The sequence below is a fragment of the Archocentrus centrarchus genome, chromosome 21 (genome assembly GCF_007364275.1).
Source record: "Archocentrus centrarchus isolate MPI-CPG fArcCen1 chromosome 21, fArcCen1, whole genome shotgun sequence".
Lineage (NCBI taxonomy): Eukaryota > Metazoa > Chordata > Actinopteri > Cichliformes > Cichlidae > Archocentrus > Archocentrus centrarchus.
In genome coordinates this window covers 35,166,902-35,180,504 of record NC_044366.1, presented here as the reverse complement: position 1 = coordinate 35,180,504, position 13,603 = coordinate 35,166,902, and the positions used below count along the sequence as shown (strand labels likewise).

At 43.4% G+C, this 13,603-nt stretch overlaps 1 protein-coding gene across 2 annotated transcripts; it reads right to left on the bottom strand.

The window, feature by feature from the left end:
* Positions 1-505: 505 nt before the first annotated feature.
* On the bottom strand, positions 506-11,136 carry etv5a (ETS variant transcription factor 5a). Of its 2 annotated transcripts, none has more exons than XM_030757826.1 (13): positions 11,006-11,136; positions 9,242-9,387; positions 8,985-9,078; positions 8,851-8,898; positions 8,478-8,528; positions 6,669-6,792; positions 6,244-6,546; positions 5,809-6,137; positions 3,151-3,213; positions 2,733-2,801; positions 2,363-2,532; positions 2,168-2,275; positions 506-1,787 (listed from the first exon to the last, which is right to left on the bottom strand). In XM_030757826.1, exons 2-13 carry the CDS (start codon positions 9,287-9,289, stop codon positions 1,557-1,559), a joined length of 1,638 nt encoding a protein of 545 aa, XP_030613686.1. In that variant the 5' UTR covers positions 9,290-9,387; positions 11,006-11,136; the 3' UTR covers positions 506-1,556. The 2 variants fall into 2 exon arrangements, with proteins under 2 accessions (XP_030613686.1, XP_030613687.1); XM_030757827.1 differs by having other exon boundaries at positions 2,174-2,275.
* Positions 11,137-13,603: the final 2,467 nt, after the last annotated feature.

Sequence of the window (13,603 nt, the reverse complement as noted above, 5' to 3'; positions counted from 1 at the left end):
GTACATTTCTATTAGAGCCAAAACTATACAGCTTATACATTAAAATCAAAACAAACACAGCCTTATAGCAAAAATATATACTTTATATCATTTTGTCTTTGCCCCATTCAGAAACAGATAAACACAAAAAAACTGCAGAGAATATCACAAATATCTTCTTTGTCCAAAGACGGTAAAGCAATACGTTAGTGGACACACAGTCTTGAACGGATTACACCATGCAAAGAGAAGCAGTGGTCTCCTGTTGACAGCTTGTGATTGGCAGAGAGGTGTCAAATGTCCAAGTATCACCCCTTTCTTTTCTTTTGTTTGCATGCAGCATCCTGATGCTCCTGCCATACTGGTGCATCAGAGGAACTGGTACACTGCCAAGGAAACATTAAGCACCCAGACAGAAATACAAAAACAAGGAGCATTGTGATCATTTATCATACAACGTCTTAGGCTTTTACCGGTTTATAAACGCCTTCTGGGAAAAAAAAAAAAAAAAAAAAAGATACTAGTGTATGTGTCCATTTAAAAAAACTGAAGAAAAAAAAAAAAAAAAAAAAACAAGAGATGGGAGTGTTATGCTAAAGTTTGAGCAATACAGACCCAGCAGTGATGAAAGGACATGAGGAGTGTACTGTATAGACTGTAGGCTCTTACTGTGGGGTGCAGTCTTTAAAGGGAAGCAGATACAATCTCTTACACGGGCAGAACAGTTAAAGAACATTTACACGAGAGAGCAGCCCAACCAACTAGCCTGAAATACAGCAACGCCCCAGAAACAACCTGAGAGCTCTGGGTCTCTGAAGTCTGGATAGAATCATAAAACAGCTGGCACATAAAAATAAAAAAAAACAACAACCAAAACCCAAACAAACGAGGTTGTCTTATCTACAGAGATGTGTTTAACATAATGCTCTTTGTCTTTTTTGTCAATCCGTTTTTATGCAAATTGAAGCCCTTTCACGGATCTCATGGGGCAAATGTAGTGACATGAATAGTTGGGGGACCATAAAGGCAACTATTAAGTAGTGGTGCATTTAGAATATCTCATTAGATTTGTCATGTTTTCACTCTGGTGTTTATGTGATTTTTTAAGAAAAGCAGATTGTCACAAAATCAGAAGTGTAACTTTTTTCTCCGCCCAGTCTCTTACAAAAGGAGGGGTAGGGGGTGGGGTCTATCAGTCCACTTAAAATTGGCTGGTTGTGGCTGTGCTTAATTTGGTCTCCACAGCAACAGCAGCCCCCCCTGCGGAGTGACCCGGTCCAGTTCACCCTCATTGGTTTTACAACCGTCTCTTCTCTCTCTCTCTTATGGTGCAGTAGGGGAGCCTCACAGGCCCCCCCCCCAGCCCCTCCATTCTCAGCCGGGGAGCCAACAGAGTTCTATTTTCCAGGGAGCAGGAGAGGAAACCAAGAATGAGCAGAGTGCCAGGTTGTTGATCCAAGTAGCTTGGCAGTTCCAGCTCTGGATTCTAAAGAGTGGGCACAGAGAGACTTATTGGGAGTGTTTGCATGTACATGTGTGTTGTGTGTTGGGGGACTTGCCCCCCCAGTGCTGCTCGTTTAGTAGCCATAGCCATCTGAAAAGGGCAGGCCTGCCACACACTGCTCCCCGCCATCCAGCAGGTAGGGAGCAGTTTCGTCGTAGTGGGTAAGGGGCATGGTGTCATCGTCTAGCCCCGGCAGGCTGTCTGGGTCGGCCTTCAGGCTGGGCCTCTGGTTGTCGGGGAAAGCCATGGAAAACAGAGCCTCGGGGTCACACACGAACTTGTACACATACCGCTCACCAGCCACCTGAGCAATGACACAAAACACACATTTAAATCAAATAAATGTTATTTTAATCACAGACCTCTGCACACCTGAGTGGCAGAAGAATACTCGCTTACAGCAGAAATACTGATTTAAATAACTAATTCCCCTATATTCTATTTTTTCAGATTAAATGTAAATCAGTTGTTGATTTTAGTGCACTATCTGAAATCTGTATCAGATAACCTCAAACATAAACTTAAGGGTATATTTAGCAGAAGAGATGGGGGGCCTGCAGGTTAGGCCCAAACTATTTAACTGTAGTTAATACCAGAGGATACCTCATCTGTATTTATCACCATCACCATTTAGCCTCATTCAGGAAGCAGTTGCTGAGGAAAGAAAAAGAAAACTGAACGTGCCTTTACCTTCTGCATGATGCCCTTCTCGTAGTAATAACGCAGTGAGCGACTCAGCTTGTCATAGTTCATGGCAGGCCTGTTCTTTTGGATGCCCCAGCGACGAGCCACCTAAAGGCCACACGAGACAAAGAGACTGTAGCTTACAAACGTCATGTCAGAGGATGTTAGCAGTGCTGCACAAAGTTGGGGACTGACCTCCTCGGGCTCAATGAGCTTGAATTCCATCCCACGGCCAGTCCAGGCTATGAAGTGTCCGTTGGCTGGATCGTCCAATAAAGTGACCAGGAACTGCCAGAGCTGCAGGGAGCCACGGCGCTGGTAAGGAGGTCCATCACGATAAACTGATGGTTCCTGCTTTACTTTACCTGCAGGAGAAGAGGGACGGAGTAGGAGAGGGTGCCACAGAAAGAGGCACAAACAAAGGTCAGTCAGTAATGTTCTCCAGCAGAGCCAGTGTGTGAGACATTTCTGCCAGATGGTGACTGGAGTGTTCTTTAGGCACTGTGTAGTCATAAAATGCTCATCAGTTTAAGGGCAAAAAATATTATTTATTTTTTCTCTTTACCTTCGAATCTTTCAGGAACCACGCATGTATCATCAAAGTATAGCTGAGCATCTCTGTCAAAGGAGAAACCTGGAACAGAAAAGAAAGGAAGAAATCCAGCAGATGAAAGTGAGCGTTTTTGATCTGACATGAAGGTCGGTGACCATGTTCAGTCCAAACATCTGAAATGAATGCAAAGCAGCAGAACTGAGCTGCTTCCCACAAGTATGCACTGTGCTCAACCCCCCTTCTGATATGCTGCACTATGCTGTGCTAACTGAACTATGCATGTGCATCTGAATTCATTGAGAGTTTCACTTCACCTTGAGTGCTGCTGATCGCTATCCTTTCACCTTATGCTGAGCTTTCAGTGGCTCAATAAGTCATAAGGGTCTTTACACATGAAATTATTCAAAAGCAGAGAAGAATCTGAACTTACTGTCATGGTTATTTTGGTAGAAGCTCCCTGCTCTCCCAAATGATGACTGACAGTTAGGCACTTCTGTAGACAAAAAAGATAGGAGAATAAATTTAGACTAGAAACATCCTCACTCTCATATCAAACATCAAAATCCACCTCACAACTGATGGATATATTTGGGCCACTGTGCACAAAGATACACAGCCCTAATAACGTATCTGCACTTCAGACGGATTGTGGTTCTCGAGGAGACATTCAGTCCAAGCGAAATTAATGTGTTAAGTCACCCCGATAACTCTACGGGCCTATGTTCATTTAGAGCTTCAACAGCTGGGCTGAAAAATGCATGGTCTGCTTACACATTGGAGTGGACTAAAGCCTGGATCAGAGTACACTGCACAGCACTCAACATCCCCTGCGTGTCCTCCGAGCCTTTAAATAGGATTAGCACCATGGTGGCTGTATTAAATCTCAATGACAATCAAGTTACACCAGTTCCTCCCCCTGAGGGGTCAAAGCCTGTCTTCCGTTCTCAGCATCTCTGCAGAGTGTACTACTCCTCCACACCCCAACCCCCATTCTTCTGTCTCCTGTCTGCTGATAAGAAAACCAGAAATCAATCTTAAGTGTTTCTTGCAGGAGCTCTGTATAACCTTAGTAATGACAGGCATGGTCGTTAAGCAAACCAAAGGTTTGCTTGTAACGTGTGCGAGCTAGCAGTGTCCAAAAGTGGGAGACCAGCATTTGCACCGTATACCTGAGTATCAGTATAACTGGCCTGGACATGACGAGCCAACTATTATCTGTATACCTGTAGTTGTATATCTTTGCTTTGCACTATTACATGATTTTCTACATAAACAGGTATCAAGAATTACTTAGCTTGTGAAGCAGGTTTGCAACCTAGTCAGCTAGTATATCTACTCAGATGTTATTTGCAGTAACATTAGTGAGCAAGATACCTATAGCCAGCTAGTTGTAACAGCTAGGCTGCACGAATCTGGTGATGGTTAGTTGGTAAATGTGGCTGATAAAATCATTTGAAAATAGCCAGTTAAGCTTCCAAATGAGCCCTGGGAGTTTGGATTAATTAACTGACTGCATCCAATCAATATTGTATTTTGCTGTTTGAGATTCCCAAATGTGGGATAAACAAAGTATTTATCTTATCTTAGATAATCTGTAATTTGTCTGTGTTAACAGGCAAGCCAGATTTAGCTAACATTTTTCAGAAGGCAGACTACTACTAATGATAACTCAATGTGCACTGACTGTAGTTGTCCCCTGGCATTCAAAATGGTCAGATTCTTCTTTGGTCTGATGGGCTTCATTAGATAAAACTGGATTTCTTGTGGATAAACATTAGCTTAAGTGCTAATGCAGACAAATGTACCAGCTAGCTGGCTTAGCTTGCTTTCTCACAAACACTGTTGCTAGCCAAATACTATCTGAAGCAACATTAGCTTTTGTGTTGTCGTCCTTATGTGGAGTTTGTGTTGGAGTCAGATGTTTGTTGACAAGTGTTTAGTGGACTCCCATTTAGCTAATGTGATGCTGGGAGAAGGAGACGCATTATAAGGCACTCAGGAGTGAGCGCATCCTTTACATCTGAGGAAAACTTGTCTTCAACTTAGAAGCAACTCCAAAGGCTGTTAGAGGAAACCAAAAGAGCAAAAGGTCTGTTTATATTGCAAGCTGCACATTTACAAAAAGCATTTAATACATGAAATCTAAAATTAAAAAAACAAACAAACAAACAAACAAAAAAAAACTAATGCACATTTAAGACTCTGCTCTCAAAATGTTTTATATGATCTGCAGATATTCAGGAAAGAATAAGTTACACGCCGATATGCCCAACACACACATCTTCCCACAATCTAGAGATGCGAGGGCACTGTGACGTAGGCATTTAAAGGCTATAAGAACGTAAGAGGATTTGTTATTACATCACTACTCAGCCCGTAACACAGCAGACAGAAAAGGAATACACAGTGAGTGACAGGATAAAGATAAAAATGAAAAAAGAAGTTGCAGAATTTAAGGAAAAGGGGATGTTAATGCATCAAAGCAGGGATAACAGCTGGCTGTGTGGGCGTTGGGATCAAACAATGCACTGACCGTCACTCTGGCTTGTTTGAATTAAACCATGTGAGCAAGGAGGCTCTATGCCCTCGCTCTTAACCGAAGCTTTTTAAAAGAGGAATGGCACCATTTGGCCCCAAGCCGACGATTTCCAGGCTTTTAGAACCAACTTGCTGTGCTGCAGGTCACCAAGTCCTCTGCGGGCACTGGCCCAGATCCATTCCAGGTAGGCTCAGTGAAGATGAGGTTCTCTGCACCCGGCTGAATGACCCACTTATTTTTTCCTTCTCCCTTGGAAGCTCACGTTTAGCTAAAAGATCCACTTTTATCCACATCCACAGGAAAGATTAGGCTTTGAGTGTGTGTGAGTGTGTGTATAAAATGAGCAGCCATGTCCAGACCTATGCTGCATACTAAAACTCACAGGCATGTGCTAGTACCCAGACACATTCCTCACTTTCAGCTGGCCCCTCTGAATAACTGCTTTCACACAGCTTGCAAATGACGTGCATAGAAAAATACCGAGAGAACTCCACAGGGAGGGGTGATAAACCCTTAACGTATTTTATAAACTGCTGCCCTTCTACTCACCAGAATCAAAGCAGAAGTCTCTAGGCTCCTGCTTGATGGCCATGGGGTGGAAAGCTGCCTGACGTGGAGGGCCTGGGGGTGGACCTGGGGGTCCCATGGCGGGGACACCCTGCTCGGTGTATCGTGGGTCGATGAGCTCTTGCTTGAAACCCTGGGGAGGCACAGCCACCAATGGCTCTGACATCTGCCTGTGGTATGGTGGCCGGCCATCACGTGGCAGGCTATTGGTGCTGCTGCTGCTGCTGGGAGGCTGGGGCAAGAACTGGGGGCGGCCTTGACTCTCAGATGGGGGGAAAAGTAAACATGGTTCTGACATCTGCCTCTGAAATCTACAGACGGAGGAAGAAGTGGGCAGACGATATGATTGGTGGAAGCCAAAATAAAAAATAAAAAAATATGTCACAACATGACTGAAGTTTGTCTGTGGGTACTCACCTGTGCTCAGGTGTGAAGCTGTTGGCATCCTGGCTGATGGGAGCACAGGGCACAGCGAAGGGTGGGCTGTGGCTGTTGACTGGAAGGGCCTGCTGGTTGGGAGGGCCTGTGCTGGCTGCTATAGACTGTTGGATGTGCACTGGACGTCCCCCTGGGGTTGGGTTGGCTACATGGGAGTGGGGAGAGGGGGTCTGCTCACTCAGTGGGTGGGTTACTGCTGTGCTGGTGGGGCCACAAGGAGAGACTGGTGTGGAGGGGGGAGTTAATGGCTTGAATCCAGGAGTGGGCTTCCTGTCGCAGGCACTGGGGATGAAGAGAGGAGACAGAGGTCAACTTAAAAATGGCTAGAAATCTTTTTTTTTTTTTTTCCCTTTTAGAGAGGGATGCTGAACATGCTGCTGCTGGAATGTAATCACACGACATACCTGTAGCTGTAAAGGCACTTCTCTCCGTAGGGCATGGGACTTCTGTCTAGGTGGCAAGGAGAAAGCTCTTTGGAAGGAGTCAGCTCTCGTTTGATCTTGGCTGGTGGCGGGCCATGAAACATCACTAGACAGAAGGAGACACAGAGACAAGCAACTCAATTGAGTGCATTAGATAAACTCCAGATATGACCTAATTGAAGCCATAAACAGAAGTGCTGCAGTTCTCTTAACCAGATTTAGAAGTGATGGATAAATGGATGCATGGACGATGTCTGTATTCCCCCAACTGACAGAGCCACTTAGCAGCTATTTATCATCTGTGCTAATGATGGTCGACTGAAAACAACCATCTATCCTCCACCACTAGGTAGCATGATACTAACTGTGCTGTACACACAAAAGCTATTAAATCTCTCGTCTGATTCCCATTAGGGCTGTCAATACCAATATTCATAATTCAGTGGAGCTGTAATCTAATGGCTGTGAATGATTTTCATTCTCCCATGCTGTAACCATTAGACACTAGCTGCAGCTTTCTGCCGCAGTTTCCGGGGCGCCACATAATAGCCAGGCAGAAACTAGATCCCCGGGCACAGGGGAACACAAGCCAAATAAATCACCCAGCATGCTGATGGACCTGTGTGGAGATAACAATGGGCACGTGAGCTCCCCTGAGTGCACTCTGAAACCTAATGGCTCAAGTTAGATTCCTCATGCAGAGAAAAGTAACTAATGGGGAGATTATGCATCTTTTCTCAGTCCAGACCAAAGCAGAAGTAGGTCAGGCTTGGAGAAGTGAAGGAGCAGCTCACCGTGCGATGTCCTGACAACTTTTGAAAAGCTGGTTTTGCTGAACTTGTGAGAGAATAACCTGCAGCCTGGCAACAGCACTGACTACCCAGCTCTCGCGCTCTCTCTCACACACACCCTCTCTCACACACACACACACACTGACAGCATCAAGGTCAAAGAATACGCCACAGTGCCATTTTACCGTGCTTACAGCACTGGATGGAGCCCTCTATTTAAAAAACAAAAACTTGTCGATGCATCGACTGCCACTTTCTCCACCTCTGCAGGCTGGAGGACCACACAGGCCAAAATTTAGAAAGGCAGCCGTGCAAAGACAGACAGCAACCACACCCTGTCTACACCTCCTACGCACTGGACCAAAATATAAACTCACAAAGATAGGAGAGGAGAAGTGGGGCGGGGGTGTCACAAAATGCTCCATTTGGGCATATTATATATACTGTATCCATCCTCTCCAGCTCTAAAGTGACATGTGAAGCATTTTGGAGGGATGTCATGAAGACAGTTTGAAAGATGTGATTTGTGGAGAGCAGGACTGTAACAGGCAGCCCTGTCCACTGGAATCTAGCCCACTTCAGCAGCAGGGCCTGAGTGCGGGAAAGTGTGAAATCAGATTAGGAGCTTGGCTCATGTGATGCCCCATGCCAATCGGCTGATTAAACTCAAAATGGAGGAGAGAAAGGGAGGGAGGAGAGAGAGCAGCATTTCCCAGAACCGTGTTTTTGAAGACAAAGAACGATGTTAGTGAAGACATTCTGACAAAAGACAGACACAAGGACGGGCAAGGAAGAAAAAAAAAAAAAGGGCTGACGGAGGAACAAGCCCAATGAACATTGAACAGTGAACATTTCTGATGCAGTTGTTTTTTTAGCCACTGCTATTGTGGACTCTGCACAGGTTTGCCCAGGTTCACTAGTCACAGCCAGAATAAATGAAAGAATGTGTTGATACAGTAGGACTCACAATTGTTAGAAATAACAGATATCAGGTACTCACAGTTATCTGACTGGAAATCTGGGACAAACTGTTCGTCATCAGGCACCTGGGCTGTAAAAGTACAGGACAAATGCAGCATATTTTAGATAAATACACAACACTGATGTGTATGTGCCGTGCCAAAAATTATGAACAAAGGTCTTAGTCAGCAATTTGCATGAGTAGGACTTTGCTCTAAATGTTAACTCAAAAATAGCACGTTTTCATTGAGTTAATCTTTGATGTTAAAACTTTTCCAAGTTTCATCCTGTTAACCATTTAGAGACAGCACGATGACTCCACTGATGTAACTTTTCACTGAAGAACTGAGCGGTTCTCTGATTCAGCATGTCCTTTAAATGTGAAGCCAAACTTAAATAAATGGAGAACGCACCTTCTGCGATCCAGATCTCTTGGAGCTGACTTAGGTCTTGGAAGAGTTCTGATAATCAAAAAAACAAAAACAATATTAGCCATGAAGTACAGTTGCTTCTATTTTGAAGTGCTGATGGATATCGGGGACGTTACCTTCCGTGTCCTGGGCGAGTTCCGTGTCAATAAATTTCCTTTTCCTATCGTTCAGAGGCCTGTTGTGCGCCACTTCCTCCACATGGGATTTGTGCTGTTGGGGAAGAAAAAGACAAAAAAAATATGAAATGTCACACAGTACCAGAAGATAGCTGATGGACAATACAGATGATGTACTATGGATGTGTGTGCAGGGCAATCATGATGTAAAGACAATGAAAGTGTAATGTTTGAGGAGGCTGCGTGTGTCCACTTACACTGGGTGGGATCATAAATGGGACTTGCTGGTCATAGAATCTGTCCATGTTATCTCCGTGATTGGGTGGGTGGGGGGGCTCCAAGATGAAGGGGAGGGGGAGGTGTTCGCTTTAAAGCGACAGCACTGAGACTGCTCTGTGGGTCACTGGAAAACAAACAGCAAGTGTCACAAACCTGCTTGGCTAGCCTTTTCCTCAGAAGCACCGCCTGTTACAGCAAACTCACAATCCAACAAACCTTGTTGTCATTTCTGAGCTCTGACTTCATCATACAGGAATGTATACATATTCGGATGCTCTAACAAGGCCACCATCTTCTTTCAGTCCTTTATCTAACCTACAAACAGCTCTTTGAACCAAAGAAGCACAATGTAAACACAGTCATTAAGGAGCACATGTAACGCGGTTATATAAGCCACACTCACTGGCCATCTGTGGGCACTACTTTCCACTATAATCAGCTTGGAGATCTTGAGTAAAAGACTTGGAAAGACGCATCCCACTCAGAGTCTGCGGCATGCTTTAAAGCTCAAAGCCTCCTGAATGAGATAGGAAAATGGGCCAGTCAAAGAGCTGATTAGTGTCTTATAGAGGCTTGGAGCTATTGTTGGGTGACAGTGCTGCTGTTCCAATTGGCAGAACCAGAGCTCCCTGCTTCCCTGCAGCCAGTATTATGAAGTTAGTGACACTAGTTCCCTTTAAACAATAACAAGGCATGAGCGCAGCCCTCTGTTCTCCCTCAGCACACAGACATGACTCACTCCTCTTATCTCCCGTTAATGGATGACGAATAAAAGGATAGCTGCTAGGCAATAATTACAGGCGCCCAGCACAGATACTACTTTTAACATTAGAGCTCACTGTACTGCATGTCATGTGGGACATTTGTTCAACTTTAAGTTGAAGTTATTAACTTTTTTGGCTCTATTTTGCCATGACAGTCACACAGATTTGTTAGATTACGTGAGAATCCAGCTGTATGCATGAAGCAAAAACTTGCAACGACCATCCCGCTTTAGCTTTATTTTATCCGACTATATTCTAATTTACCTCTTTGCGTCTATAGTAAACACACACTGTTGCGTTTAATACATAGCGTGTCCCATAACGTTTATTACCATTATTATAACTACAGTGGCGTAAGGCTGAAAACACAGAAATGTAAAATCCAGCGTGCGACATGCTGCGTAAACGGAACAAAACCAAAGTTAACCTGCTTTCGACCACAGCGGAACCAAAACAGATTTAAAAGTCAGACTTTGGCAGTGCGCAGTTGAACTTTCCCAACAGAAAAAAACAGACTTTAGAAAACTTCTGCGCTTCAGCCGAGGATTGGGGGTAAGAGGCTGAGATCACCCGACACCCCCTGCCGCCGCCTCCTACCCGCCCTTCCCCCCACCCACCAAGCCCTCCCTTGTTTTTCTCAATGGAGTGAAACTCGATCCGTGTGGAAAAAAAGCGGCCAGTCCATTCATAAAAAAAAAAAAAAAAATCACAAACAGTCGCCTGAGCGTGTTGATAAGCAAAAGCTGATATCCACGTAGATAATCCGAGGGTCAAATACAACACAGTCTGGGTTAAAATACCACACACGGACTGCTTCACGCAGATGTAAGTCGATATAAAATGGTTGCCAAAGTAAATATCTTTAATTAAGATGGCGTTGCGTTCGTTCGTAGTCTAAAAAAGAGCATTAGAAAAACATGTACGATACGACTGATTTGCTAAAGCCAGGCTTTCGCCAAAATAAATATTGCAGCCTACCTTGTCAGTGTATATATGTCCTCTTTATCGAAACAATTTGATAAAATATCCACAAATAGAAAACAACGTGTCGAGAATACTGTAGTTGCCTGCGCACTGATACGCTGATGTCTCTCCTTCGACTCACAAAACTTGACTGAGCTTTTTTCTTTAATGACCCGGTCGATTTTCCCCTGGGCTCGAGCGGCAGGCAGAGACGCGCGCTGATTGGTGAATCTAGCCTGTCCGTTAAGTGAGGAGCCAATTGTTTCTCCGGAGTCATGACTTATGCATAAAGCTCGGCTTGGCCAATCACAGCGCAGCACTGGCCTATTTTTATGAATGGCTGGATTTCATTCACATTTTTTTCAACCATCAATGCCAAGAGGCGTTAAAGGGCCAGCTGCAGTGGAAATATACTAAAGATCGAAACATACAGAGGGCTGCTGGAGCGACGTCAGCGTCACGCTGACTTTTCCCTGCACAATATAATGATAGATCATTATACTGTCAGAGCAAATTGGATATTAACTGAGCATTTAAAGTTAAATTTAACAGCGTAGTAATGTAACAGATTAGTCTTTCAGGAGAGTGACGCAAATGACAGAGGATTAATATGAATAATGAAGAAGAAAATGTAATCATGGCAGTGAATGAATTATAAAAATGAAATGCTGTTGCCCCATCACTGCCCTTGTTTCTGTTTTTTTTTTTCTCTCCAGAGTGTGTGTGTGGGGTGGGGTTATTTCTATACAGTAATCTGTGTCAAGTATACCTATTTTACAGAATTATGTCTCAAAAACATAACAAAATTGCATCAGCAACATTATTTACATATTATATAATGATCATCTGAAGAACCTGTTTGCAATGCACCACCATGTCCAACACCGTCAGAGCTTCCAGGTTAACTGCTGATGAAACAGGCAAAACATGGATGTATAGAATTTAACTGGTGCAAGACGGTCTGATGAACAGAGGACCTTTTAGCAAGTAGCATTTATAAAGAGAGAGTTTATCTGCATTTAGTTTGTAACACTGATGCACCCTGTATCATTTATTTACTTGCTTAATTCTTTATTACAATGTAATATTTCTGTGGTTACAAGGCCTTTCTTTCTGATGACAGGATCTGATCTAATCTTACAAAGTTTACTCTCACAACCACTCTGGTCCTTGTTATTTCCTAAAAGTGTCTGTCCTAAAACTTGCTGTTTTAATGAAACAGCTTATTATATACAGTACCAGTCAAAAGTCTGGACACACCTATTCAATGGTTTTTCATTATTTAAAAACTGTCTGCATAGTAGAGCAATACTAACGTCATCCAAACTATGAAGAAATACATATGGAATCATTTAGTAAACAAAAAAAAAGTGTTAAACAAACCAGAATATGTTTTATATTTTAGATTTTTCAAAGTAGGCACCTCTTGCTTAAATGACAGTTTTGCACATCTTGGTATTTTCTCAGTCAGCTTTATGAAGTAGTCACCTGGAAATGGCTTTCAGTTAACAGCTGTGGTTTGTGAAGAGTTCATTTCTTGCCCTCTTCATGTGTTTGAGACATTAGTTGTGTTGTGAAGAGATAGAGTTGGTATAGAGTGAATAGCCCTATTTGAGTAATGTTGTAATCCATATTATGGCAAGAACTACTCAACTAAGTAAAGAAAAACAAGTCTATCATTACTTTAAGAATGAAGGTCAGCCAATCTGAAAAATTTCAAGAACTTTGAAAGTGTTCTCATGTACAGTTACAAAGATCATCAAACATTATGATGAAACCGGCTCTCATCAGGACCGCCCCAGGAAAAGAAGGCCAAGAGTTACCTCTGTTGCACAGGATAAGTTCATCAGGGTTACCAGCCTCAGAAACTGCAAGTTAACAGCATCCCAGATAAAAGCCCACCTAAATGCTTCACAGAGTTCAAGTAGCACACACATCTCAACATCAGCTGTTCAGCGAAGACCGCATGAATCTGGACTTTTTGGTCAAATTGCTGCAAGAGGCCACTTCTAAGGAAAAACATCAAGAGGAAGAGAATGGCTTGGTTCAAGGAACACAAGGAATGGACATTAGACCAGTGGAAATATGTCCTTTGGTCTGATGAGTCCAAATTTGAGATTTTTGGTTCCAAACGCCATGTCTTTGTAAGATGCAAGAAAGGTGAGTGGATGGTTCCTACATGTGTAGGTCTCACCATGAAGTGTGGAGGAGGAAGTGTGAGGATTTATTCAAAATCCAAGGCACACTTAACAGCATTCTGCAGTGACATGCCATCCTAGCTGATCTGCGCTTAGTGGGACCATCATTTGTTTTTCAACAGCACAATGACCCCAAACACACCTCCAGGCTATGTAAGGACTATTTGACCAAGACAGAGGGTGATGAGTGTTGCGTCAAGTGATTACCTCGTGAAGCTGAGGTGCCTACTTTGAAGAATCTAAAATATGTTTAGGTTTACTACATGTATTATTATGTATATGTATGAGATAAATGTGTCTGGTGGTGCCCTGACCTTTGCCTCTTTTCTCCATTCAAATGTTTAGCTTTATTTATTTATTTTTGTTTTTCATGGGGCATGTCCTTGAAAGTTTCTCTGTAGCAAATAAACCCTTC

Excerpts from the sequence above, each read along its gene's own strand:
- etv5a (XM_030757826.1), bottom strand. The coding sequence starts at position 9,289 with ATGGACAGATTCTATGACCAGCAAGTCCCATTTATGATCCCACCCAGT. Across the intron at positions 8,529-8,850 it reads AGAGATCTGGATCGCAGAAG|CCCAGGTGCCTGATGACGAA; the intron begins GTGCGTTCTCCA and ends GTACTTTTACAG. Across the intron at positions 6,547-6,668 it reads AAGTGCCTTTACAGCTACAG|TGCCTGCGACAGGAAGCCCA; the intron begins GTATGTCGTGTG and ends CTTCATCCCCAG.